General features: G+C 54.6%; 1 protein-coding gene across 5 annotated transcripts in view; it reads left to right on the forward strand.

Moving 5' to 3' along the window:
- Window positions 1-27,648, forward strand: part of DNMT3A (DNA methyltransferase 3 alpha) — a 115,543-nt gene that overhangs the window by 24,837 nt on the left and 63,058 nt on the right. For 3 of the 5 annotated variants that reach the window (XM_034952744.3, XM_034952743.3, XM_034952742.3), the window contains 2 exons: window positions 4,342-4,590; window positions 18,206-18,310. In XM_034952744.3, coding sequence (XP_034808635.1) covers window positions 4,528-4,590; window positions 18,206-18,310 — 168 coding nt within the window. In that variant the 5' untranslated portion in view covers window positions 4,342-4,527. Of the gene's footprint in view, window positions 1-4,145; window positions 4,165-4,246; window positions 4,265-4,341; window positions 4,591-18,205; window positions 18,311-27,648 lie in introns of those variants that run through there. The other 2 variants (XM_034952745.3, XM_055108157.2) reach the window with 2 other exon arrangements.

The raw sequence follows: 27,648 nt of genomic DNA on the forward strand, positions 1-27,648 counted from the left end.
GGCCAACATGGCGAAAGCTGTCTCTACTAAAAATACAAGAATTAGCCGGGAGTGGTGACGGGCGCCTGTGGTCCCAGCTACTCGGGAGGCTGAGAAATGAGAATCACTTGAACCCAGGAGGCGGAGGTTGCAGTGAGTGGAGATCATGCCACTTCACTCCAGCCTGGGCAACAGAGAAAGACTCTGTCTCAGAAAACAAAAACAAACAAAAAAACCCAACTGATCGGAAGCTCTGAGAATGATAGTGGACTTGTTGGTTTTCAGGTCTACATAGGCTGACCTGAATAAGTCATTTTGACCCCATTTTGGTACTGATGTTGGTATTGGCATCCTTAAACCTTTCCTCTTAGACTCATTCGATTCTCCAGAGAAGGAAATGGTTGTCTGGCTGCCAGTATTCTTAGAGCCCAATGGGGGCACAGCCTGAGAGACTGGACATCAGCATTTAAAATAACCTTCCCGGCCGGTGCGGTGGCTCATGCCTGTAATCCCAGCACTTTGGGAGGCTGAGGTGGGCAGATCACCTGAGACTGGGAGTTCGAGACCAGCCTGACCAACATGGAGAAACCCCATCTCTACTAAAAGTACAAAATTAGCCGGGCTTGGTGGTACATGCCTGTAATCCCAGCTACTCGGGAGGCTGAGGCAGGAGAATCGCTTGAACCCGCGAGGCGGAGGTTGCGGTGAGCCGAGATCGCGGCATTGCACTCCAGCCTGGGCAACAGGAGTGAAACTCCATCTCAGAAAATAAATAAATAAATAACCTTCCTCTCCTTGGTTTGATATATCATCTTTGTCTTCAGCTGTGCCAAGTGACTCTGTGCAAAGACCCCCTATTTTATGCCCTCCAGTGACTACAGATAAACCTTCAAACTTGTAGAAGAGGGTCTAGGAATTCACTACTCTCACTCAGCCTCTCGTTTCTCACACAAGCATCCTCTTCAGCCCTAGTGCCAGGGTACCTGGTGCTGTCATATAAGCATCTGTTGAAGACTGTGTTATATATCAGCGTTCACACGCCTGTCTGAAATTTGGCTGTCACAAGTCTGCTTTCCAGATTCCACAATTTTGTTGGTGGTATTCCTTCTCTTGTTCAGCCTAATCTTGTGATTTTATGTCTTAAAAAATCTTTTGGCCAGGTGTGGTGGCTCATGCTTGGAATCCCAACACTTTGGGAGGCTGAGGTGGGAGGATCCTTTGAAGCCATGTGTTCAAGACCAGCCTGGGCAACATAGGGAGACCCTGTTTCTACAAAAAAAAAAAAAAAAAAAGCCAGGTGTGGTGGTACATGGCTGTAGTCCCACCTACTCAGGAGGCTGAGGTGGGAGGATCACTTGCACTTGAGCCCAGGAGTTTGAGGCTGCATTGAGCTATGATACTGCCACTGCATCCAGCCTGGGTGACAGAGCAAGAACCTGCTCTAAACAAACAAACAAAAAATGTTTCTATTGCATTGAGTTTAGAAGATAGTGAGCCTTGGTATGCATATTCAAAGCTTTCAGTTCTTTTTCCACAACAGTTTTATAGTTGATGCAGTGGAGATGGTGATCATATCAGCTGTGATACGAAGATGTTTTCATGGTGGGATTCCTTGAAATTTTTTAAGTGGCTGTTACAAACATTATTCATGGTCACTGTGGACTCTAAAAGGAGGAAATAAAAGCTGCTTTTCATGGTGGTAGGGTTCTTGGCAAGGGTTTTTTGGTGGCAGTGGTGGTGGCAGTGCAGCCCTTGGCCCAGGTGGGAAGAACGCTTTGGTATCGGAAGCAGCCAGGGCTGTGCGGTGGAAGGACCGATGTGGTGGACACCCGCTGCTGTGTTGGGACTGTGGGCCCAGGAGAGCCCACTCCCCATGGCTGGGCTGCCTGAAGGAAGAAAGAAGCCTCTACGGGTAGGTGGGCAATGCTATGTCAAGGTCTGGGACCTTGGCCACCAACTGGGGCCCCCTAGAGTTGTGTAGTACATGGCCTGCCCAGACACATACTGGAGGATTTTAGGTGATGGACATGATTTTGAGGGACTGCTACTGACAGGGCTGGTCCATTGAGCAACACGAAAGGGTTGACCCAGGTCAGCTGCATTTTCTGTGAGGACAGTTTCTGCAGCTCAGATGTCAGAGTCTTGGGTGGAGGAAGGGGAGGAGGAAGAGAATCTTCCTTTCCTTTCCTGTCTGGGGTGTCTGCCCTTGGGGCCAATGCCCTGTGAAGTTCTGCTTTTCCCTCCAGCTTCCTTCCTCTCCAGAGCTTCTCTGAACCTCGCCGCACCCGTGGCGGCACAGATGCCCTCTGGGTGTCCGTAAGCCTAGGGCAGCATCAAGACAACCCTCCCGCCCTGCTTCCTTTGTGCCTGGGTCTCCCCCGACTCCATTTGGGGTGCCCTGTCCTTGTCAGCCCCTTGTGTGTCCACTGTGCCTGTGGGGCCGCAACAGCTTCCTTGGCCGGTCAGAGCTATTAATAGAAGGGGTCCTGCTCTCCCATTTCATTGGTGGGGAAACTGAGGGCCGGGGAAGCCTCCGTCAGGAGTAGATCCCACCCCTGCGGACTTTGGGCTCAATGTTCTTTCCAATCAGACTCTGCCCCTCTTAGCTTCTGACCCTTTCGAAGGTTTTTGTTTTAGTGTGGCTGGAGATGTCTGTGGTAACAAATGGGGAGTGGGGCTTGACAGGGAATCACTGGCTGCTAAGGGCTGGGAGCCGAGTGCTTCTGGGTTGGACCAGTTCTCTTTTGGGATCTTCAGAGTTGCTTCTGTGGTGTGTGTTGGGGGACGTGAACCCAACCCCTCAGAACTTTAGTGTCAGAGAGATCTGGGTTCATGCCTCTGATGGGTCCTGGCCTTGTTGATCTTACCGTCACCTGTAAACTGGGCACGGCACAGCAGCTGCCCAGATGCAGAGCACGAGCCAGGCCCTGAGTGGCATGTGGCCCATGGAGCTGCTCTCCGCTGCCGTCCACCCTCTCGGGACCCGGGCAGCAAACCTTCCTTAAGCCCAGCACTGCGCTGTGCCTAGGGGTATGGGGAATGGACGCCGTGCACCTGGGCTGCCTCAGGGCTCAGCTGTGGGGCAGGTCCGCTTCAAGCCTTTCTGGGTTGACCTGATGGAGCTCTTCCTGTCCTGGCCCTAAGAAGCTCCTCCTGCCAGCTCCTTCCTCCCACTACCCCCTGGGGCACAGCCAGGGCTGGGGCACCCACTCCCAGGCAAGAATGCACCCCTGGAGAAAGGGGCTAGGCCTGTAGGAGAGCCAAGCCTGTGCTTTCTCCCGGTCCTGGTTTTCCAGGGAGCCCTGGCTGGAGGGGGATGGGAGGAGAAGCCCAGGAGGGAGGGGGAGCTGGGGAAGCAGAACCAGGAACTGGAAGGGGAAGGGTGTGGGTGGGCCCAGATCCAGCCTGCCTCCCGCTCTCCCTTGCCTGCCAATCCCCTCCTGGGCCCTGGCACACTCAAGGCAGGGGCTTGGCGGCCGCCTCCTCCGGGGGTGGGGAGCAGGGGAGCTCTTGTGTGTCTCTGAGTGAGGGGGCTGAGACAGCAACACCCCCACCCCAGCTGTGGCCTGAGCTGCAGGCTTTGTTATTTCTCTGGCTTGAGGCCTACACCTGGAGCAGAGGGAAGAAAAGCCCCTAAAACTCAGCCGTGTGGGTTCAGAGGACCCCTCAAGCCCACCAACTCTGCAGGCAAATGAGGCTGGTTCATGGGGTGGGGGAGAGAGCAGCCTCACTCCTGCCTCAGTGTGGCCGTGGCCTGTGGCCTTGGCCGTGGCCGTGGCCGTGGCCTCTCCCTCCTAGGCCGGAGCCAACCAGGCCTGCAGCCTGAGCTCAGACCTCAGCTTTCTCTGGGCCCAGGCACCGGTCCTGAAGTGAGGTGACATTCATTTCACTACATCCTGTGACTGCACTCACTTCCTCCACGTGGCGGGAGGTGTGGGGGTGGGGGTGAGGACAGATTAGAAGGAAAACGTAGCCGGGCTAGGGGCCTCTGGGGGAGGCTGGGATTTCCCAGGGGCTGGTTGGGGTGGGAGGGAGGATGCGGGAAGCTTTCAAAGGAGAGAGAGGCTGTGAATGAAGAGAAGGGAGGAGGCGGAGGCAGCTGGAGGTCCCAGAAGTGGCACCCATTGGCCGCAGCGACACGGAGGGGAGACTGCTGCCACTCCAAGGCTCTCAGAGGCTGCTGGGGTAGGAGGTGGCCCTGAAGGGAGCCTGCCTCGGTTTCTCTGCTCTCTGGGGTGCTGGTGAGGCCAGAAGGAGGAGCAACACCCCAGGCCTCACAGGCCAGGTGTGGCCCTGGGCTGAGGGCCTGACCCAGGGAGGGTGGGGTGCTCCGCCCCACTGATCCTCTTCTCTCCCCCACAGGTGGAGCCATCGAAGCCCCCACCCACAGGCTGACAGAGGCACCGTTCACCAGAGGGCTCAACACCGGGATCTATGTTTAAGTTTTAACTCTCGCCTCCAAAGACCACGATAATTCCTTCCCCAAAGCCCAGCAGCCCCCGAGCCCCGCGCAGCCCCAGCCTGCCTCCCGGCGCCCAGCTGCCCGCCATGCCCTCCAGCGGCCCCGGGGACACCAGCAGCTCTGCTGCGGAGCGGGAGGAGGACCGAAAGGTGAGCAGCGGGTTCTGCTGGGGACCCTCTGGCCTGGGAGAGGGAGAGCCCTGTCCCTATGTGATGACAGCCAGCTCCTCATACTGAGTGCATGACCACATCACTCAGTGCTCACGACAGGGTGTGGGACCATCACATCCCTGTTTGGGTGATGAGGAAACGGAGGCTTGCAGAGGTTCAATTCTGGTGATGGAGCAGGCATTTGGTTCCAGGACCCAGGCTTTTAACCACCATAGCATTCGCACAGTGGCTCAAAGCCCACGTCTGTGCCATTGTGAGGGTTCGGCCTCACAGAGAGTCCCAGAACCTGGATTCCTTCTCGGACCCACCTCTTACTAGCCGTGGGCCTTCACGTGAATCACTTTCTCTCTCAGCTGCCTCTGTTTCCTTAAGGTGTTCAGTAGCTTCTAGGGGACCAAAGACAAATTATGGGGTGGGGCACGGCAGACACGAGGCCGCGGGGGCCCACCCTCCCACACAGACGGAGGCACAGGCTGGGCTCAGTGTGGCGCCAGCACACTTTGGAGATGGTGATTTCCTGTCCCCGCCCCCCACCCCAGACTCCAAGTGAATGTCGCTGGGTTATCTTTGGTATGGCTTTTGGCCACGGAGCTGGTGACCTCCGTGTTTTCAGAATCTAGTTGGGGGTGGCCTCTCCACCCTTCTGCTGAACTCCAGGTTGTGCCTGAATCAGTCAGAGGAGATTACATCAGACTGATGGGAGTCCCTGCTGGGTCTCCACAGGCTGTCTTGGGACCTTACCAAGCTGTGTCCCCATGATAGGAAAAGCTGCCCCTTAACCCCCAGCACTGGACTGTGTTGCCCTCTGTCAGTGGAATGGTGAACTCACTGCCACCCTCCAGGGGATCTTATGATGGCCATAGGCCTTCCTGGCATGTCTGTCTGCTGTGCCTCTGTCCACAGTTCCCCCTGCCTGCTCCCCTTCCCCTGAGTAGCGCTGGGGGTTGTGCTGCTTGGTGGTGTCTGGGAGTAGCTGGGCATGCTCATGGGGGCAGCAGTTGGTTCTTTTGGAACAAAGGTGGACACCTGGCACCAGCTTTGGGGGCCCTGGGCACTCTGGGGCTAGAGGCAGCCAGCACCCTACCTGAAGGGTGTCAGCTCTGAGACCTCCCTCTCGCGTGCTCAGCTCCTTCCTGGGTTTACCATTCTTCAGAGTGTGTTTCTGTTTCCTAGTTTTCCATCAATGGTTCTATTTGGTCCTTGGGGACAACTCTTGAGACAAATGGGGCAGGGACAGATGGCCCCAGTTTACAGATGAGGAAGCTGAGCCCCGCTGGGCAGTGGCAGGTTCAGATGACAGCCTGTTCTCCTGTCTCCCAGGTCCGAGCCCTTCCCACAGCCCTACCTGCATAGGTCCTGCTAGGGACACATGTACACATCCCAGGAGTGCATATGACGCCCAGGGACCTGCCTTCCCAGCCCAGCACCCTGTAGAGCACCGTGGGGGTGTGTGCACCCAGTCAGCCAGAGCAGGTCAGAAAGCCAGCATGCGCTGCGGCCCACTGGGCAGGACGCCCGGGGCGACCGATCAGGCTCCTCCCTTCTGGATCCACGGGAAAAGAACTGATAGTCCTGGATACCTGCGGGCCCCTAGGCTGCCCCCGCTCAGGACTCAAGCAGCATGAAGACCCAAGCCCTTTGGCCGTAGAGTTGGGGACACCTGCCGCCGTCTGTGCTCTGGAGTGGCAACTGTGGCCATGGCTGACTCCCTCCCCTTCTTGGGCCTGGCTTGCTTTCTCTGTCGGATAAGGTGACCCTGAGCCTCGCCCCACTCTGGGTCCGATGTCCTGACAGTTGCTGACGCAGCTCCCCATCAATGCACTGGCAGTCACTGGTCAGCTGCTCCCCACAGGTGGGGAGGGTGGGGACAGCTGGGACAAACTCCTCCTGTTACTGGACTGTACTCCCACGCCGCTGCTGCTGCTCTGGGCTGCGGAGCCCCAGGCCACCACCAATGGACGGGAGCAGGTCAGGATCTGCATTATAATAGCTCAGGACTGAGAAGCAACGCTGGACCAGGAGTCAGAAATCCCAGGTCGTAGTCCTGAGTATGCCACTTACTGGAGATGTGACTTCAGGCCATCTGGGCTTGTGTTTGCTCAGCTGGAAAATGGGGATAGTGACTCCAGCCTTGCCTGTTTTAAAGGGTGGTTGTGGAAGTCAGATAAGGTCATGGGCATGGAAGTGACCTGCAGACAGCAAAGTCTGGTCCAATTATGAGGGATTACGATTGCTATTATTATCTACCCATAGTAACTGCTCTGGCTCAAGCGGCAACAAACACACACCCAGCCCTAGATCCCGGTGCTGATAGAGTGTGCACACTCACACACCAGCAGGAGGGGTCATGCCAAAAGATGGCAGCGATCTGGATAGATAAGGGCCGGGCCATAGCCAGGCCTCCTCCCCAGCCGCCCACACCTACACCACGCATGCTGGCTCACCTGGCACACTTCCCCGGCACCTCTGGGCTGGCTCCAGCACCTCCAGGGAGCCGCCCAGGGAGGGTGGGGAGAGACACTGACAGCCACCACAGCAGCCCATGAAAGCCAGGCCTGCGGCAGGGGTGCTGGTAGCTGCAGAGGGGAAGACACAGGCTTGGTCTGCAGCCCAGGGAGCCTGGCACAGGTGCCAGGGGCACTGTGCACAAAGGAACTGTTTGGCAAGCCAGATGGAAGGGGTGTGGCCAACCAATGGCCCTTCCACTGCCTGGCCCCATGTGGCCCTCTAGCCTCTGCCCGCCGCCGCCCCCCCTCCCCGCCCCCGCCCCCAGCCACGCCTCCATGCACCTTTCACTCCAGCCCCACTCCCATACTTCCTGGAGTCTCCAGGTCTTTGTTTATGCTGCTCCCTCTGCCGCATGGGCCCTTTCCCTAATCTCTTCTCCTCCCTGGTCAAAGCCTCAAGGCCCAGGCTGTAGTTGGCCTTGTATTATAGTTTGCAGGGGACCAGTGGTTCTCAAAGTGGGATCCCCAAATGAGCAACTTCAGCATCACCTGGGAAGGCGAAGCTCAGGCCCCATTCCAGACCTGCTGAGCCAGAACTCGGGGGATGGGACCCAGCCGGGCACCTTTAACCATCCCTCCAGGGGATACTGTTGCGCACAGATGTTGAGAACTATTGGTGTAGATAACTTCTGCCCACTGCTAGCCTGGAGCGCAGGGTCACGGCCCTTTTCTTCCATGTGAATCCCCAGGACCTGGAATAGCACAGAGTGGGTGCTCGGGAAATATTTTATGGATAGAACGGAAAGAAAAATGAGAGTAGCCAAGACCCTCCCACAGGAGAATAATCCCGGAGCCCAGGATCAGGGAGGCGGAGTGCAGAGCTGTGGGTGCTGGGCTGAGGCAGCCATGCTGTGGCTGGGAGTGTACAGAGTGGCCTGTGTGTGTCCCCCTGGCACCTGCCGCCTGCCCTACCCGCCATCCATATGGTGGGCAGAGCAGGGCTGCTTGGGGAGATGGCAGGCCGAGCTCTGGGGCTGTGGTCAGGGCGAGTCAGCTGGTAAATGTTGCCGCAGCAGAGGGAGGGGTCTGGCCTCATGGAGGGTGGGTGGGGAGGCAAGCAGTGGGGAGGCTGAGAGCTTAGAGGGGAGTATGGAGCAGAGGGTGGGGGGCAGAGGGAGCAGGACAGGGGACCAAGAACAGTCCAAGGGCCACCTCAGATCCCCAAATATGAATCAGAGGGGAGTCCACAGCCCCAGGCCAGGCCCCTGTTCTCAGTTCTGTCCCCTTTCCTCTGGCCTCAGAAACACGATGGCTAAGATGCATTGAACGCCGACTGCCGGGTGCTATGTGCATGCATTATCTTATTCCATTCTTTTTTTTTTTTTGAGACGGAGTCTTGCTCTGTTGCCCAGGCTGGAGTGCAGTGGCGTGATCTTGTTTCACTGCAAGCTTTGCCTCCCGGGTTCACGCCATTCTCCTGCCTCAGCCTCCTGAGTAGCTGGGACTACAGGCGCCCGCCATGCCCAGCTAATTTTTTGTATTTTTTTTTTTTTAGTAGAGACGGGGTTTCACCATGTTAGCCAGCATGGTCTCGATCTCCTGACCTCATGATCCACCCGCCTCGGCCTCTCAAAGTGCTGGGATTACAGGCGTGAGCCACCATGCCGGGCCTATCTTATTTAATTCTTACAATTGCCGCATAAGGTAGACACTATTATTTTCATCATTCTATCTTATTAAGGGCTAAACTGAAGCTCAGAGAGGTTAAGTCACTTGCCTAGAGTCACACAGCTTGTTAAGTGCTAGTGCTGAGGCTGGAATGAGGCTGGCTTCTGTGCTCCTTAGGCTGTCTCCTGCATGAAGGGGGATGGAGTGAACAGTGCCCCCCGGCGGTGATGTGATGAGAATTCGTAGTCCTCCCCTGGACTTTTGCTGCAGGAGAAAGCCTTTCACCGCATAATAGCGCTCTTGCCCTTGGGGAGAAGTTGGGGGCACTTCATCTCCAGCAAGAACTGCACACACCACCTGCGTGTACAGGCACACACACCAGATGGAGGCACTGCTGCAGACATGCAGCTTCTTACCATTTCTTCCTGCCTCCTGCCCTCCTTCCTTCCCTGCCTCTCCCTCCCTGGACATACCGCTCCTCTTTTCTTCTCTTCCTCCCTCCCTTTCTTCAGACATAGATACCTTTCCAGGTAGTTAGCATGTAGCAGGGCTCCGCAAGGCTGTTGGATGAACTGAGTGACCGTACTTGGAGGGCCTAGTAGAGGGGTAGGAAGACATCGAGGTGGGTAAGCCATGCCTGCCCCCCAGGGGTGGGTGAGGCCTGCTGGGCAGCTCCTCTGATCAAGCCTTCTCCTGCCTGTAGTAGAAGCTGCAGCTGGGGTGCATCTTTGTGCTGGGGAAACACAGCACTTATGTGTTTGCACATGTGTGTGTGTGTGTGTGTGTGTGTCTGTGTGTATGCATCTGTGGGCAGCATTGGGGCTGTGGTTCCTCCTTTCCCCTCCCCATCAAAGTCCAGCCCAGAGGCCTGGCAGCCACTGATTTCTCGTGCGCTCTCTCCACTCTGGTCTGCAAGTACAAGGGCCTCCATCCTTGGGTGGGGTCCCTGCCAGTTCCAGTGGTAGTCATTCTTGCTGCCCGCGGTCTGTCACCTGCTCCTGGGCATGTTCTGCCTTTCTTGCACTCAGATGCCCCCACATGGTCACTTAGGGCTGGCTCTTTGCTTGACAGTGGTTGCGGTAAGGTCATTTCAAAGAGCATCCTTCTTAGTATGTTTAAATAGCTATAGAAAAAGCCGCTGCACCCTCACCTCTTCAGAGACCCAGCCAGCGATAATGGCGCACTCACTCTGATCTCGGGGGAGTTAGGAGAGGGTTGGGCGTGCTTAGCAGGTTTGTGATGTAAACAGTGCCCATCCCTGAGCTGAGCAGGACCTACATTTTGGGCTTCAGTTTCTCTAAAATTCTCTTAAATTGGACATTATTACATGTCAAATGTAGTTAATCTTGGTCAGTACAGTCTTGGATGGGGGTTGTTTGGCCCCTGCAGAAGGGCCTGTGTTGAAGCTGGACTCTGTCACGTGACTTGGCAACACGGCTGTGAGCAGGAAAACAGCTCCTAGTTGGCTTGAGAGGTTCAGACGAGATGGTGTGTGCAAGTGGTTAACACCAGGACATAGCATATGTTAAGTTAGCTTTATAATTTATTTTGGATATCTACCTATCCATCCACCCACCCACCTACCTGCCTACCTGCCTACCTACCTACACCTTTGTGGTTTAGACCCACTGCCGCCCCATGAATTGCAGGGGCGTGGGAGAAGAGTAGGAAACCATGGGTGGGGACAGAGTGTGGGCTTAGAGTCCACTGAGAGCCTAGCGCGTGAAGGGAATGTTGTCTCTCTTTGGGTCATCAGTCACTAAAGGCCTGAGTTCCCTTTATCCCTTGAACAAAAGTAAAACAAGGCAAGTGGTGATGAGACCTAACTCCTGATGGCAGGGGCTGTAGATCCCATCAGGGGCCTAGGTGAGGGGCCATAGTCACTTGGGTCCCTCCTGCTCTTAATGGCCGGGTTAGGGATGGAGCCCAGCCCTGCTGATAAGGTGAGTCGCCCAGGGCCAGGGCAGGAAAGGCCAGGCTCAGCTGTGCAGAATAGAAGAATGGGCCAGGCGCAGTGGCTCACACCTGAATCCCAGCACTGTGGGAGGCCAAGGCAGATGGATCACTTGAGGTCAGGAGTTGGAGACCAGCCTGGCCAACATGGCAAAACCCCGTCTCTACTAAAAATACAAAAATTAGCCCAGCGTGGTGGTGCGTGCCTGTAATCACAGCTACTTGGGAAGCTGAGGTGGGAGAATTACTTGAACCTGGGAGGTGGAGGTTGCAGTGAGCCAAGATCTCGCCATTGCACTCCAGCCTGGGTGGCAAGAGCAAAACTCCATCTCAAAAAAAAAAAAAAAAAAAAAAAGCTGCAGTGTGTGGTGGCTCATGCCTGTAATCCTAGCCCTTCGGGAGGCTGAGATGGGCAGGTCACCTGAGGTCAGGAGTTCAAGGCCAACATGGTGAAACCCTGGCTGGGAAAAAAAAAAGAAAAAGGATAGAGCTGAGTGGTGGAGCAGTGTCCCAGGATAATTGGGAAGTGAGCCTTTCCTCTCTGGTACCTGGGCTTGGCACAGGAGTCCTGGTCATACCCTGCAGCTGCCTCTGCAGAGAGCCACAGGGCATTAGGGATATTCCTTGTAATCATCCCACGTAATGTTTGTGCTGCGTGGAAGGGCATGTAAAGGAGTGTTCTCTGCACGGTAATTGACTCATTCCGTCATCACGATTAGTTAGGGGGCGCCCAGAGCAGGATGATGGTCAGAGGTTCCTCATCCCCATTTTACTGATGAGGAACTGGGGCGTAGAGAGGCCACACGGCTACAAAGTAGTTTTATCTGGATCTTCCCCTCTATTAAGCAAGGGCTGGCAGAGCCGGGTGTGCTACTGAAGGAGCAGACATGTGTGGGCTTGGTGCCATGGAAGTGGCCACAGGCAGAGCAGTAGCACACTCCAATCTGGGCTCAGCATGGCATCAGGTACTTGCTTACATGTTGTTGTCTCCCTCTGAACCGAGTTTCCTATTTGTTTATCTTTGTATCCAGTACACAGTAGGTGCTCAATAGATTTTTTGAGTGCACCCCTGTGTCTGGCCTTGTGACATAGAGACCTCAGAGGTGGACAGGGCTGAGGTGTGCTGCTCGTGGGTGTGAGGTCTGGCCCACCCTGCACCTCCAGAAGACAATGAGGCCCCAGCCAGGTGGGCAGGCTGTGGACAAGGGGCTGCAGCCCTGGCAGGAGGGCCTGGGAACCAGATGGGCACCACCGTTGTCAGCTATTTAGCATTTCTGGAACACCTCTGTGTGCAAGTACCCAGGAGCTGTGGGGGACTCAGAGGCGCCATGCGACATGGCCCCTCCCCTCCAGGAGAGTGGCCTTTCAGGAGGATGGAAGGCTTTCCTCGGTAATTATGACACGACCTAAGCAGTCAATGGTTACTTGTTGGATATTGTTGAATAATTGAAATAAAGGGCTGATGAGCCTTGGGAGGTGACTGAGATCAGAAAAAGTAGGGGGCTTTGGAGGGCTCTGGGCCCATGCGCATCTACAGTGATTCCCAGCCCACTGCCTGACCCCTCACGCTGGGATCAGCCTCTGCAGGTTGGCCTGGGCACGGGTGTGTGTGCAAGCATATGTGAGTGTCTGTGCGGCATTGGGGTACGCAAGCGTGTGGCTGTAGCTCTGCAGAGCCTGGTGCTCAGGCAGCCCAGGACAGGGCTCTGCCTCTTGCAGAAGCCAATTCGTTTCACTGAATTCCATGACCACAGACAGTCCCTGGGAGGCCAGCCAGCCAGCTGGCAAAGGCTGGGCATGCTTCTTGTCCCAGGGGGCCCGGGCAAGTAGCTGGCTAGATCCGGCAAGTTCATCCCCTCGACTCAAGCACCAACTCGAGACATCTGCTCAACCGATGCTGGGTCAGTAGCATCCGGTTTAAGTACTGAAGGGAACACACGTATGTCAGGCTGGCTGTCTCTAGGTGAGGGCCTCAAGAGACATAAATCTCTTGTGGGGACAGGTCCTGTGTCTGGGCACAGCCAGCCCAGAGTGTCTGTGCCTGTGAATGCCAGTGTGCCTTGACCTTGGATTGCCTGTATCTTTATGGTGTCACTGTGTGTGTGTCTGTTGACATGGTAGGGTATAGTGGCATGTTGCAGTAGAAAGACCGATGGACTGGTAAACAAAAGATGTAAATTTTGGTTCTAAAGGCCTCCTTTCCTGGCTCTCTGATCCCTGCAAGTCAGATAATCTCTCTGAGCTTCAGGTGTTTCATCTGTGTAACAGAAAAAAATAATACCAGCTCTGCTTTCTGTAAAGTGTAAGAATACAATGAAATAACATATGTGAAGATGCTTTGTTAATTACCACGTACAGTGCAAATGTGAGAGATTATTATCGTCATAGCCCAGCGCATCAGAATGAGACGTTGTATATGGCTTAAAATAATCCATCCAGTGAGCAGTGTTGAAATGTAGGTCAGATCGTAGCCTCAGATGTTTAGAGAGAGGAACCACCTAATCTCACAGGCCACCAAATGTGAAGGTGCTTTGAAAGCTGCAAAGAATGACATAAATGCAAAGTGACAATTATGTTTAAGTCTAGAAGGGACGTTTTAGTCCTCTTGTTTCCTAATCTGGAATTGTAAAGATCCGAGAGGCACTGGAACCTCATACACAGTTGTATTTGTACGGGTTTGTAGATTTGTACGTGTGTCTCTGTTTGCGTCTATGGACTCATGTCAGGCACCTACTCTGTGACAGTCATTCATCAAGTGCCTGCCTTGGACTAAATGCATCCATCTAGGCATTCTGGATGCCAGCATGAATCAGACACCCACACTTCCCTCAAGGAGCTGACCGTTGCCTTGCTGGGTAGGGGAACTATAGGAGAGGAAGGGTCTTTCAGCTCAGTCTAGGCAGGGGATGGGAGGAGGGGGCCTAGGGGCAGGGAATCCAGGATAGGAGGCTGGAAAAGCGAGTAACAGTTTGCTGATAAACCTGAGGGGAGGGTGGTGTGGTCAGAACAGTCTATGCCTAGGGGCTGAGGCCAGAAGCAGTTTGCTTTCGCGCTTGGTGCTGTCTGTTGGGACCACAGTGTGGAGAAGAGACCAAGGCGATCCAGCCAAATCCTGGGGACCGTCCTGCACATGAGCTGAGGAGCTTGGCTGGATCCTCCTGGCCCCCGGGAACCCCCGTGGCAAAGGTTTAAGCTCTGCAGAGTGGCATAATCAGCTTTGCATTTTGGAAAGCTCCTAGAGCCCCAGTATTGCCACATATCTTGCGGCAGGAGCGCCCGCCAGATGTTGGGCTCTGTGTGATAGTGAGGGATCGCTGCATATGGTGGGCGGCGCGCTGGGATTTGCACGAGGCAGGGAGGGGGATGGGGAGGATGGAGTGGGAGTGAAGTACGAATCAGGATGTGTGGAGCGGGGGAAGGTAGCAGTTCTCGAGTGACTATCACGTGTCAGCTTTTGCTACATCACCTCATTTAATTCTTATAACATCACTGTGAAGTAGATATCATCCCATTTTATAGATGAGGAAAGCAAGACTCAGGGAGGTTAAAGAGCTTGAGGTTACTCCTAAGCAAAGAGCAGAGCGAAACTCCCAGCCGGCTCTGCCCTCTCCAAAGCCTACATGTCTGGAATTTCCACCCCCTCCCCTCTGCGCTGGAAGTGTGGACGAATTCAGTCCCCTGGCTTGACAGATGAGGAAACCAACCTGGGCTCAAATCTGTTCCCGCGAACTGTGTTACTGTTCTTCAGCTGTCCCATGTCACCACGGATCAGATTCTTTTCTTTCAGAGTATTAGCAACGCCTCCTAATTCAGGGCTACTTGCAGATTTGATAAGCATATTTTACATTCCTTTGCTCAACCCATCAGCAAAGATATGGAATAAAACAGACCCCGTGACAGATGCGAGAATGAACCACTTGCTACGCTTCCTTGGAGCCATTGAGGGGCACGGCCCGAGCCATCTGCTCACCCTTCTTGGCGTGTTAGCCCCCTCCCTCCGCAGAGGGAACCTCAGGCAGGCCCAGAGCAGAAGCATCGCTTCCCGCTTTGCCCTAAGACTCCATCGTGGAAGAGTTGGCAGAAGAGAACATGCTTTTCACAACGCTGCTCTTAGGGCCAAATGTCAAGGGGAAGGGCCAGGAGTTGTTCAGACCTGGCTCTCGTGGAGACTCCAAGCACGACCCAGAAGCATGCAGGGCCTGAATGCTGGGCCAGCCGTAAAGCTCCTTGCACCAGGTGTGGGGTACACACAGCACCCCTGCCTGGCACTCCCCGCCCTCTCTGGACCTGTCAGGACCTGGAGAGGTGGCCTGGCACCGGGGGGTCCACCCCTCCTCCTGGGCTGGGTTGCATGGAATTGAATCCAACAGGGAAAAAAATGTGCCGAGCACCTACAGGCCCTGCACACGTGGTGTAGGTGAGAGATGCCAGCAGGACTGCATATGGCAGAGGGGTGGCCTGTCGGGGCCCCCAAAGGCTTTCTCCGCATGCCCAGTGGAAGCTGGTGCCCATCGTGAAATGTCAAGCATCTTTATTTTTAGGTCATTGCTGTGTGGTAACTGTGGTTCCCTTTCACTGATCAGACGCTCTGGTTGGCTTTCACATCTCTGATTAGTTCAGAATAAAAGAAAGTCAAATGACTCCCTCTGTCACAAATGCAGCTTGTTAAAGAAATAGTTTAAAGCCCAGAATTTATGGGCAGTAGGAGTTTTTCCAGAATCTGCCCTAGGCACTGGGGATTCAGCAGTAAACAAAACAGACAAAGGGGCAGACCCTTTGTGAAGCTGTCTTCTCAAAACCTGAGAAGCAGACAGGATGGACACCTCCCTACCCCCATTTTATGGATGAGGAAACTGAGGCTCCGAGAGGCTGCTCCTGTAACTAGGAAATGGACAAGCTGGGCTCATGCCCACTTTGCTTTTTCCATGACCTCACATGACCCCTAATGATGTTACAAGTGCTGATCAAGACGGTGCCCATTTGGCACTGGTAGAATCGGATTAGAAGCCCCACCTCAGCCTGAAATTCTTAGCAGTTGTGTAGATCCAATCAGAACCTTCACAAATACTAAGCTGCACTGGCAATACGTCCTCTCTGTGTGATCCTTTCTTACACTGGGGGGTCTGGGGTCTTCAGAAGATGGTTCAGAAGCAGCAGGCCTCCCCTCCCATGGGGCGTGTGCCCTTGGGCACCCTGAGCCCTCATGAAGGCTCCCGCGAGTTTGCTCCTCCTCCCACAGCCTTTCTGCCCTCACCGCCCCTCTGCTGTGCTTTCCTGAAAAGAGCCCCTGAAGGATCTCCGGCCTCGGGGCTGGCCTCTCCCTCCACAGATGGCACAGGGCTCCCCAGTCCCCTGGCATCCTTTCCAGATGCTTCCTCTGCTGTGCTCCTTAAATTGCCCTCTTTGGCCCTTCTCCAGCCCTCACTGCCGTGTCACCCTGCACAGCTTAGTGACAGTGCTCTTGAAGGTCAGCCGTTCTGACCCCTAGCCAAGCCTCCTCATCCTCAGTATCTTTCTCAGACAGCTTTGGTCTCCAGTGTTGGCAGCCCTCCCCTTCCTTGCTCCCACAACACACCAGGGTCCTCTTCTGCACCTCCGAGCATTCTCTCTTTATCTCCTGTGTGAGCTCTGCCTCTCTCCAGCTTGACTGTGGCCACCACCTATGCTAAGACCGGGCACCTCTGTTCACCTTCCATGTGCATGTCTTTGGAGGCCTCCCAGAACTTGAGCCGTGATGGTCTGCCCTGCAGACATGCCTCAGCTGGAGGATGGATGGAGGGGCCAGGGATGCTCTTCCCGCTGGTCTTATGTCTACAGCTGGTCACAGTAGGTTTCCATTTGTGTGTCCCACTGTCACCTAAAAATTAATGTGGCAAACCACAAGGTATTTTGCAATCACAGAAAATGAAAGTTGAGTAGGATGTTGAGGGCCATCTTACTCAGGTCTCCAGGAGAGCTGTGGACCCTCTTCTACCTCTGTGCTGCCAGCACTGCCCTGGGTTGGCCCCTCCTTGGGGAGGGCCCAAAAGCCATCTTTGGCTCCTGACATCGTGCAGGGTATGAAGAGCAGCCTGTGGCCCATCTGCAGGGTCAGGATGTCTTTCTCCCCCCTTCCCCAGCATCATTTCTGCTGGGGATTAGTCATGCCAGAGCCCGGCTGAGTCAGAAGGGACTTGTGGGTGGTTTGTGGCCAGGCTGGAGTAGTGAGGCAGGACTTTCTAGGTTTATGTCTCTGTGCCCCAGGAGACAAGCATGTCAGGGCCCAGCCGTGCACAGGTGTTAATGTGAGGGGCGGGGAGTAAAACAAACTTCTGTTCCAAACTCGGTGAATGCAAGAGATGGAGAGGAGCTGAGATTCGGTCCCTGAGATCCTCCTGCAGGCTGACAGGCATGCGCGGTGCCAGCTCCACATGGCAGGGGTGTTCACAGCTGTACAAGTCCTCCACTTTCCATAGTTGTCCATTTCGAGTATTGCCTGGACTTCAAATAGATATTGCTAAATTTAATATTTCTTTTCACTTGATTTTCTTTTTTTTTTTTTTGAGACAGAGTCTCGCTCTGTCTCCCAGGCTAGAGTGCAGTGGCGTGATCTTGGCTCACTGCAACCTCTGCCTCCCAGGTTCAAGCAATTCTCCTGCCTCAGCTTCCCTAGTAGCTGAGACTACAGGCGCGTGCCACCACGCCCGGCTAATTTTTTGTGTTTTTAGTAGAGACGGGGTTTCATCGTGTTAGCCAGGATGGTCTCAATCTCCTGACCTCATGATCCACCTGCCTCAGCCTCCCAAAGTGCTAGGATCATAGGCGTGAGCCACCATGCCCAGCGATTTTATTTTCAATAAAGGTGATTCATTAAGTAGATCACAAATGTAATTGTGTATCTGTGAACAAAAGCTTTCTCATATAAATAAACTTTTAACTCAAATCCTTTATCAGAGCTTGTGTTATGATTTTATGGTTCGGAAAATGTGGTCATAAAGAGAGAGAGATGCCTTCCGGGGGGGCAGCAGCGTCTGCCCTGAAGTTCCCCCAAGGATGTATTTTATATATATATATATATATATATATATAAAATTTAGATATATAAATATATTATATATCTAAATAATATATAATTTAGATATCTAAATAATATATAATTTAGATATCTAAATAATATATTATTTAGATATACATATGGGTGTGGGTATTTTTATAGAGATGGAGTCTCACTATGTTGCCCAGGCTGGTCTCAAACTCCTGGCCTCAAGGGATCCTCCTGCCTTGGCTTCTCAAAGTGCTGGGATTACAGGCATGAGCCACGGTGCCTGGCCAAGGATATATTTTAAGTGGGGCTCTGAGGGGTGCCTCAAGCCTCATCAGGCAGGAGGGGAGTTGGTGGGGGCATATTACACAGCCCTGGAAGTGTGGCTCGTGGGACAGGAGGAGGCTGGGGCTGGAAGGGAGGCCAGGGCCAGCCCCAGACAGGCCTGGAATGCTACACTGCTGGGATCCACCTCTGGCCTCACAGGCTGTGTCTGTGCCTGCAGGACGGAGAGGAGCAGGAGGAGCCGCGTGGCAAGGAGGAGCGCCAAGAGCCCAGCACCACGGCACGGAAGGTGGGGCGGCCTGGGAGGAAGCGCAAGCACCCCCCGGTGAGTGTCGCATCCTACACACCCTTCTGTGCACACACACAACACACACGTGCCTGGCCTGTCAATGGCAGTGATGTATGTCCTGCAGGGACCTGGAGACATTTAAGACCAGGTGATGGGGTATACCCCTCCAGCTGCAGGTACCCCATTCTTCAAATCCCACCCTCACATTTCCCTGTTTTCTTATTTATTTATTTACTTTTTTACTGAGACAGAGTCTCACTCTGTTGCCCAGGCTGGAGTGCAGTGGCGTAATCTCGGCTTACTGCAACCTCCACCTCCTGGGTTCAAACAGTTCTCCCACCTCAGCCTCCCAAGTAGCTGTGATTACAGGCACGCGCCACCATTCCTGGCTAATTTTTGTATTTTTAGTAGAGGCGAGATTTCGCCATGTTGGCCAGGCTGGTGTCGAACTCCTGACCTCAAGTGATCCGCCCACTTCAGCCTCCCAAAGTGCTGGGATTACAGGCATGAGCCACCGCGCCCGGCCACATTTCCCTGTTTTCTGCATAGAGAAGTGGAGGCCCTGAGAAGCCAGTGGACTTGGCTGGTTGGTTTTGGGCCTAAGACTTGGACCAGGCCCCTGACTCCTGGCCTCCCTCTGGAAGGGAAGCAAGAGGGCCTGCCAGAATCCCAGGCTGGACTAAGATCTCCCTGGACTATCTATGAAGGCCCCTCCCTACCACACTCTCACCCAGGGTCTCAGCCCCCACGTGGAGGAAGGGAACTGAGGCCTGGGAGTCTGATCAAATGGGAAGGGGGAGATGCAGGCTGAGGAGTCTCTGTGAGGCAGCAGGAGAACCAGGGCCCTGGGGAAGGAAGTCCTGCAGGCATGTAGGCTGCAGGGCCAGCCCCAGCGCCAGGCTTCTGGGAACCAGTGCCGCTGAGGCCTGGGGGCAGCTCTGGAGAACAAGACCCCTGGGCTGTAGGAGCCTAACTGGTTTATGTCTTAAACTCAGATGTGGAGCAGTCATTATTTCCCAGCACCAGAGACAGCTGGTTCCTTTCTTTTACGCCCCCCCCCCCCCCCCGCCTTCCAGCTGAGAATGGTAAACTTGGAGCAAGAAGGTAAGGGGGAGTCAGAGGCTCTGGATTTGTTACTCAGCCCTTCAAAGAAATGTTCTCAGCAGGCATGGAGCCCAGGACTTGCTCCCTTGGGGTAGAGAGCCGGGTTGAAGGTGACTGAAGTGAAATGGGACAGTAGAGGCGGGGGGTGAGTTCCTGGAGGTGGGAGGTGTGGGAACCTGCTGTGTACTGAGATGCACCCCTGCCAGTTCTGCCTGAAGATTTGAGGCGGGGGGCGGGGGGGCGGAGTGAAGTCATTTTACTGGTAAGTAATTTTAAACCTTTTAATATTAAAGCAAACGTGGATATGTAATGAATGAAATTCATTCTGGAATGAAAAATTCACGTGACGTTGAAAGATAACACGGGGCTTCAGAGAGGACTTTCTGGCTGGCAGCAGACTCCAGATTCCCAGGGCCCCTGCACCCTCCTCTACCCACAGGGCACCTTAATGGAGAAGGTGTGGGAGGAGAGCCAGGCCGGAGTCAGAGCACACTGGTGACTCCACATTTGCAGCGTGCCCTGCCTCTCTCCTGAGGCTTGGCAACGTGCAATCTGCTAAGCAAACTCCCCCTGTCCCCGTCCAGTTTCTGAGGACAAGAGCCACCACCTGTAGCAAATAAAGACCCAGCAACCCTTTGACTCATCTTTGTGAGTCTCTGGAATCAGAGGGTAGCCACATCGCTGAGAGGTGGAGTGAAGCACTCGGGTGAAAAGGTACAAGGAAGTCAGGGGCAGGAGTGTGGGGACATCGCCTAGACAATGACAGAGAAGAGGGGCACAGCCGAGTGAGGGGAGAGGGGCCGGCGGTCCTACATCCCCTGGCCTGAAGCACGCTCCAGGGCAGAAGGAAAAACACTGTCTTTGGGGTCCAAGAGACCTGAGTTCAAATTCTGGCTCCACCACTGACCACCTGTGTAACCTTGAACTACTGCTGCCTGAACCTCAGGTTCCCCTTCGAAAAATAGAGGAGAAAAGGATGCATTCCTCCTTGCCCCTGTGAGAACGAAATGGTGCAAGCACCAAGGAGCCTCAGCAAAGGTCGGGCCTGCCCCCGCCTGGCCAAACCTTTCCTCTTCAGGAGGCCACGGCAACCGTAGTTTGACAGAAGAGCAGCACCTTGATTTAATGCTTCCCAGCATGTGTCCTTGAGCAAGTCACCTAACCTCTCTGGGCTGCTTCCTCATTGGGAAAATATGGCTGCCAGTAAAACCTGCCCTGTCCACCTCCTGGGGCACTTGGCAAACAGCAAAACAGAGTCCAAATGTGCAGGCTGGGCCAGGCGCAGTGGCTCATGCCTGTAATCCCAGCAATTTAGGAAGCCAAGGCGGGCGGATCACCTGAGGTCAGGAGTTTGAGACCAGCCTGGCCAACATGGTGAAACCTTGTCTCTACAAAAATACAAAAATTAGCCGGGCATGATGGCGGGTGCCTGTAATCCCAGTTACTCGGGAGGCTGAGGCAAGAGAATCGCTTGAACCCGGAAGGGGAAGGTTGCAGTGAGCCAAGATTGTGCCACTGCACTCCAGCCTGGGCAACAGAGCGAGACTCTGTCTCAAAAAAAAAAAAAAAAAAAAACGCAGAGCTGGCTGTGTAAAAAACCTGTTCCACTGCAGGGCCCAGTGTCCACCAGGTTGGGGTGCAGGCCTATGGGGTGGGGGCCCAGCATCAGCCTCTCAGCAGCCCTGGGAGGCGGGGCGCATCCCTTGCCCCTCATGGTCTGGATGTGTTCTAGCCCAAGTCCTAGGTTACACCTGCCGTCGCCTGGCCTCTCAGGAGAGGCCCAGGGTGAGGAGGAGCATGGTCAAGGTGAAGCTGATTGGGAAGTCAGCTGTTGGGAAAGCAACTCCTTGCACATTGGAGGAACCGAGAAAGACTGACCCCGAGGACAGCAGCCAGCATGGCCCTTCCTGGGAGCCCATGTTGGGGGATTCCTGCTGCAGCCAAGGCTCAGCCCTTGTGGTCGCAGGTGCTGGTCCTGGCCTCTTCCCCTCCCGTGCAGGAGCACAGGAGAGATGGCTTCTGAGGACCTGTTGCAGCTGTGGCCCTGGGAATAGATTTGCCAGGGAGCTTTAAAGCAGCTGAGTGTGTCATCCAGCTAAGCCTGGGGAAGGAGCTTGGCTCAGGTCCTGACAGGTGTGACAGGGATGGGGACTGGGAAGTAAGAGATGAAACCCTGGCTGGAGGCTGTGAGCTTCCACAGCCGGCGCTGGACAGGGAGGGTCCAGATATACCCACTAGTGCCCTCACCAGGTCCCACCCCCAAGCCCAAGAAATCCTGGGCTCTCTCCTCCTTTTGCCCCCAAGGACTGTCTGTCTTGGCCTTCAACAGGCATCTGTCCCTGGGTGCCTTCTGCCCCCTGGCATTGCCCTCACCCAAACCAGACTCCACCTGCCCCCTGCATGCCCAGGCCAGTGTGCTCCCTTCACGACAAACACTTTCCACTTCCTGAGCACTGACCATGTGCGGGAAGCCACCAGAGGAAGATGCCTTCTATTTCAGTCAAGTGTGCTGGAGACAGGAGGCCACACATAATCACAGTAAATGTAGCATCGGCACGTCCTTCTTCAGGAACCCCCTGGGACTCCATTTTTTAGGGGACAAGATCTGAATTCCAGCCCCTCACCATCTGACCACTCCTTCCCCTGCTATGCCTGATGCCACCCTTTTGGCCACAGAAACCTCACCTTCTCACTGCTCCCCAAACACACTAGCCAGCCATTCCTCCTGCCCACCCCTTACACAGTTCCACAGCCTGCCTTCTCTCCGCCTGCCCCAGCACCACAGCCCGGCAGAACCCAGCCTGAAAATGAAGCCCAGTTCAGCCACTGTGACCCACACTGGCCTCTCCCTTCTCCAACTGTCTCCAAAGTTAATAAAAATGAACTGATAAAGACAAGTTCCAAGCCCACCGATCACACACATGGGACTGCAGTGGTCTGCAGACCTCACTTTGAGAAGCATTTGTTGTCACCTGTCGGTACAGAACTGAGTATAACTATTCAGAAGCTTTTATGTGTGTGTGACAATGTTGCCACATCCACGTGCTGTGATTTTATATTTTACAACCGTATCATTTCTTGGTGCATTGAGAATTTAAAAATCTGAAACCAAAGCTTGAGCTTTCATCCCTGACAGTTTGAAAATGCACCGCCATTGCATAGTCGCTGAGCTGTGCCACACTGAGTTTGCCTGCCTCACTGAGGACAGAGACCAGCAGTAAAGGCTCATGGTTATGCAGCATGTTACTGCCTACAAAGGCGTTTTACAGGGGTTACCTTATTTGATGCTGACAAACCTGCGTGAGGTAGTTGGGGACCGCTTTCATTATCACCACATTCAGAAGAAGAGACTGAGGTTCAGAGAAGATGATCAGGACTTGGACTTCACACCTCCCAACTGCAAAGCCTATGGTGCTCTTTCCTCCTTATCACTGCATCCATGCAGTTTGGCTACTGGGTCCCTACCCAGGGGTTCTCTTTCAGTTAATATGTGAATTCAGGGCTGCTGGAAAAAGTGTGTGGAACTGGTCCAAAAAGCATACAAAGAAAATGGAACTGAAGAGAGTTATTGACACAAATACCAGGGAGCCTGTGTGTAAGTGCCGAAGGCTGCAGGGGGCTGAGGGCAAAGAGGTGGGCCTGCTTAAAACCGGCAACGGCCTAGTTGTCTGTAGCACTGGCCAGAGAGCCAGGATGCTGCAGTCAGAGCCGGCAACAGGAAACAGGAAGTCAGCTGCAGGGCAGGGCGGGGCTTAGGAAGGGAGCTGCCACCTGGGCCAGGGCCTGCGGGCTGGCCAGTGCCCATGATAGGGAGGCGGGGGCCGGTGCGTGGAGCTGAGCCCGTGTGTGGGTGTGAGGTGGGGAGGAAGGGGCAGCCTCTAAGGATGTTGCAGGGTGACAAGTGTGGGTGTCTGAGGCTGGTTCCTGCCTGGTTGCCAGCCCAGACAGTCCTGCAGAGGCCTTTGTCCTTCGTGCGTGGTTCCGGTTGGAGCCCTGAAGGGAGAGTTTCTGCCTTTGCCCACCAGGCCCTGGGGGGTGAGTGGCCCTGTGGGGCTCCATCCCCTATTTACTAGCGATGCGTATTTATTCATTGACGATTTATACCCACCAACTTCCTCCAGGGTTATTTTTGCTCAGAGGGAGCACTCTGAGGTCACCTCCTGCTAAGAATAACCCAGAATGGGAGGGAGGAGGAGGAGGGGGCCGGGCGCTGGTGCTGAGCTCAGCTGAGCCCAAGCTGGTGTTAGGGCTGACCCTCCAACACCACAGGAGTGAGCCAGTCCAAGAGGGCAAACTGCCCCACTTCAGAGCAGATGACTTGGGGTAACCTAAATGGGGAAGTCAGGGAACCATTCTGCTGCAGGCAAAAGTCAGCTAGGTACAGCTTATGGCAGCTGTTGGAGGTTTGCAGCACTGGCTAGCTTTCCAGCCTGATAGGACCTTTGATTCTTCTCCAAGTTAAGACAGAGCTCAGCAGCCCTGCTTGTTTTCAGATCAGAGCCGCTCCTGGGCTAACCCTCCGGACCTCGGCTGGGTGACATGGTGCCCCTAGCTTTTATGCACATAACTTCCTGACATCGTGTCTCCCACTCCTGGGCTGCAGCCCTTGGCCCACCCCTAGAGGTGGCTTTTCTTCCTGAGAGCCTGCATCAGTACACGCTGCTGCCCACTCTGTCTCCTCATGTTTTGGAAGGCGTGAGGAAGACACGCCGACACACTGCTTGTGAGGTAGAGCCTATGGTTATGAACCTTGCAGCTCCACCCACCCACTCCCCGACCTGAGCGGTGAAATCAACGCCCGCTACTGGAGTGCTGCATGGAAGGGCCTAGCCCATGGTGGGGACTTAAGTGCAGTGGGACTCCTAAGGATGCCGGGGAAGCCAGGGAAGATGGAGGAGGTGGGGCTTGACCTGGGCCTTAGAAGGGAGGTGACATTTGGAGAAGTCAAGGGGAAAGTGAGAGGCACCCCCGACCCCAGCTGAGCTGGGTGTGGAGGAAGGAAGGCATGCAGGGCGGGGTGAGTGTGGGGAGGCCCAAAGGCAGGGGCCATGAGCACACAGGCACAGGCCTGGCTGAGGGGACTAGGGATTCATTGAAAAATGTATACGGGGCTGGGTGCAATGGCTCACACCTGTAATCCCACCACTTTGAGAGGCTGAGGCAGGTGGATCACCTGAGGCCAGGAATTCGAGACCAGCCTGGCCAACATGGCAAAACCCCATCTCTACTAAAAATAGAAAAAAGCCGAATGTGGTGGCACATACCTGTGGTCCCAGCTGCCCAGGAGGCTGAGGCACGAGAATCGCTTGAACCTGGGCAGGCAGAGGTTGCAGTGAGCCGAGATTGTGCCACTGCACTCCAGCCTGGGCTACAGAGGGAGACTCTGTCTCAAAAAATAAATTTTTATATATATATATAACAAATAGTAGTTGGGTATGGTGGTACACCTGTGGTCGCAGCTACTTGGGAGGCTAAGGCAGGAGGATCTCTTGACCCTGGGAGGTTGAGGCTGCAGTGAGCCATAATTGTGTCACTGCACTCCAGCTGGGTGACAGAGCAAAACCCTATCTCAAAGAAAGAAGAAAAATCTTCTCAATCTTGATTGGAAAGGTAGTTTGCAGGCAGCCTGAGGGGCTTTTACTCTTTATCCTCTCTGAAAAATGTGTTATCTGGAAGGTTGTGAGGAGGCGGATATGACGTGATGGGAGTCGTGTTTGAGAAATTGGCTCTGGCACCCATGAGCATGGCGTTCATCCCTGAGCATGAGCACATGCTGGGAGAGGGGAGGGGGCGGGGGCGCCAGCAAAGTCCCAGGGCCTGTGGGGGGTGGCAGTGGCAGGGCAGAATTGGCCAAGCCTATGCTGCTGGCCCTGGGAACGCTGGAGAGGAAGGGGTGAAAGGAGGCCCTAGCAATGGCACAACAGGGACAGCATCAGCGTTGTTGTCAGAGACAAGGCTTCTGGAAGGGAGCAGATGGGGAAGGGGCCCCTGTCAAGGCCACCTTACATAGCTGGTCTTACTTGGGGAGCATTTAAGTAGAATCTCAGAATCTCCTTTTTTTTTTTTTTCCCAAAAAGAATCCCTCTGTTTATTTTCATCTCTCCACATCCCAGGGCCACCTTCAGCGAGTCATTCATTCCCACAGGTCCTGGCCTTGGTGGCCTTCCTGGGGCCCCATGAGCTTTTCTAGGGCCCGGGCTCCACCTGCATCGTTCCTCCTGTTGCAGGTACGCGCCGGCACACCCATTGGAGGAGAGCTGTTGACATGGGCTTTCTTTCATCATCCCCACCTAGAGAATTTTGTACATTTTGGTTCTCCTACCTCGAGAAAGACATAAGCGAGTTGGAAAAGCTCCAGAGAAGGGCACTAAATTGATCAAGGGGAAGGCAAGGCTGCCAAGAGAGGACAGACTAAAGAGATTAGGACTCCCAAGTCTGCAGAGACAAAGGCAGAGGACGTGATTAAGGCTATGAAATCATGTCGGGTGCGGCGGGCTGAGCACAGCACAGCTGGGGGGCAGAGGGAGGACACCCATTAGAAATTTCAGAAAGGTAAATGAAGCACAGAAAAGACAGCACCATTTTCCATGGTGGGTTCCCTTCTTACCAAACCTGTCACCCTAGGATTGGCAGAAATTGAAAACAGAAGCAACTTCAAAAGAGATTTACTTAACGTATGGGATCTCTCATACGTAATGGCTTTTTTGTTTTTGTTTTTGTTTTTGTTTTTTTTTGAGACGGAGTCTCACTCTGTTGCCCAGGCCGGAGTGCAGTGGCGCGATCTCGGCTCACTGCAACCTTTGCCTCTCGGGTTCAAGCAATTCTCCTGTCTCAGTTTTCTGAGTAGCTGGGATTACAGGCGTGTACCACCATGCCTGGCTAATTTTTTTTTTTAAGGGTCGAAGGGATTTATTGAAAATGAAAGTACACTACACAATGTGAGAGCAGGCCTGAGCATAGGGGGCTCAAAGGCCATTTTTTTTGTATTTTTAGTAGAGATGGGGTTTCACCATGTTGGCCAGGCTGGTCTCGAACTCCCAACCTCAGATGATCCGCCCTCCTCGGCCTCCCAAAGTGCTGGGATTACAGGCGTGAGCCACTGAACCCAGCCAGCATAATGGCTTTTTAAAGGGAGCCTCCAGCTCACTCTGAAATCCTTTGAGGTTGACTTCAAAGAGCACAACCAGGCCCTTTTCCAGGTGGACCAGTGTCCCTGCTGGAAACAGAACCCTGAGTGGGCCGGCCACTCACCACGCATGGTCATTCTGGCATCCATTTGCCGTGGCTTGGGACGGCCTAGCCAGGCCACGGACTGAGTGACCTCTAAGGCTTTGCAGAGCCCAGAGTTCTCTCCTCAGACACACGGGTGGAGAGATCTCTGGGGAGAAGGGAGACAGGCAGCTCCCAGCAGATGTGGTAAGGGGAATGGTAGGACCTGGAGGGGGTGCCCAGGCTGGGACCAGAGTTTCCAGAGTCGGCCCTCTGTGGCCTCTGGTCCCGCCATCCCTGACCCCACTGGCTGCGCTTTTAGCCACCCCACAGGGAAAAGGGAAATTGGAGGAGTCAGGGTCCTAGCTCCATAGCGTTGGAGCTTGCTCCATCCACCCCAGGAAGGCCGAGCAAGGGGGCATCTGGGGACCCCCTGGCCCCTCCTGGAGTGGGCATGGAGCAGGCATCTCTGGCTCTCCCTGCCACAGGCCACTTCCAGCTGCTATCAGATCTCTGGTGAGGGCCACCAGGGGAAAGGGGGCTGCAGGAAGGGCGGGGGCGGGCAGTCGTGGCCCCGTGCCAATGCTTCGGGGGCAGAGCTGCCCTGCTTACGTGGACATGCAGCTGTTTCCTGAAACTAGAGTCAACCTGGAAAAATTCAGGCTGGTTGAGGGGTGATGGGCCTGCAGAGCTGAGGAACTGGAAGGAGCGAGGAGTTGCGGTGCGAGTGGAGGGGCTCACGCGTGTTTGTGTTGGCATCGCGCAGCTTCCTTGCACCCTTCTGTCCTGTGGCTGGCAGTGGGTGTCTGCAGGCGTGGGGGTGCCTCCTTCTCAAGTCTGTGCATGTGACGGTGAAGAGTCCGTGGCTGGCCTGATGCCAGGGTTCCCGGTTGGCATGGAATGGATCTCACAGAGGCCTTAAAAGCACCATGGCAGGCCCGGCCCTCTGGGTGACCAAGGTGAGGTCGCCCCTGCATCTGCTGGGCTTTGGGGGAGAAGGCAAGAGGAGCTCCCAGTGGGAAAGGAAGAGGCAGGGGAGGAGGGAGAATGGCATCTACCCA

Source organism: Pan paniscus, chromosome 12 (genome assembly GCF_029289425.2).
Source record: "Pan paniscus chromosome 12, NHGRI_mPanPan1-v2.0_pri, whole genome shotgun sequence".
Taxonomy (NCBI): Eukaryota; Metazoa; Chordata; class Mammalia; order Primates; family Hominidae; genus Pan; species Pan paniscus.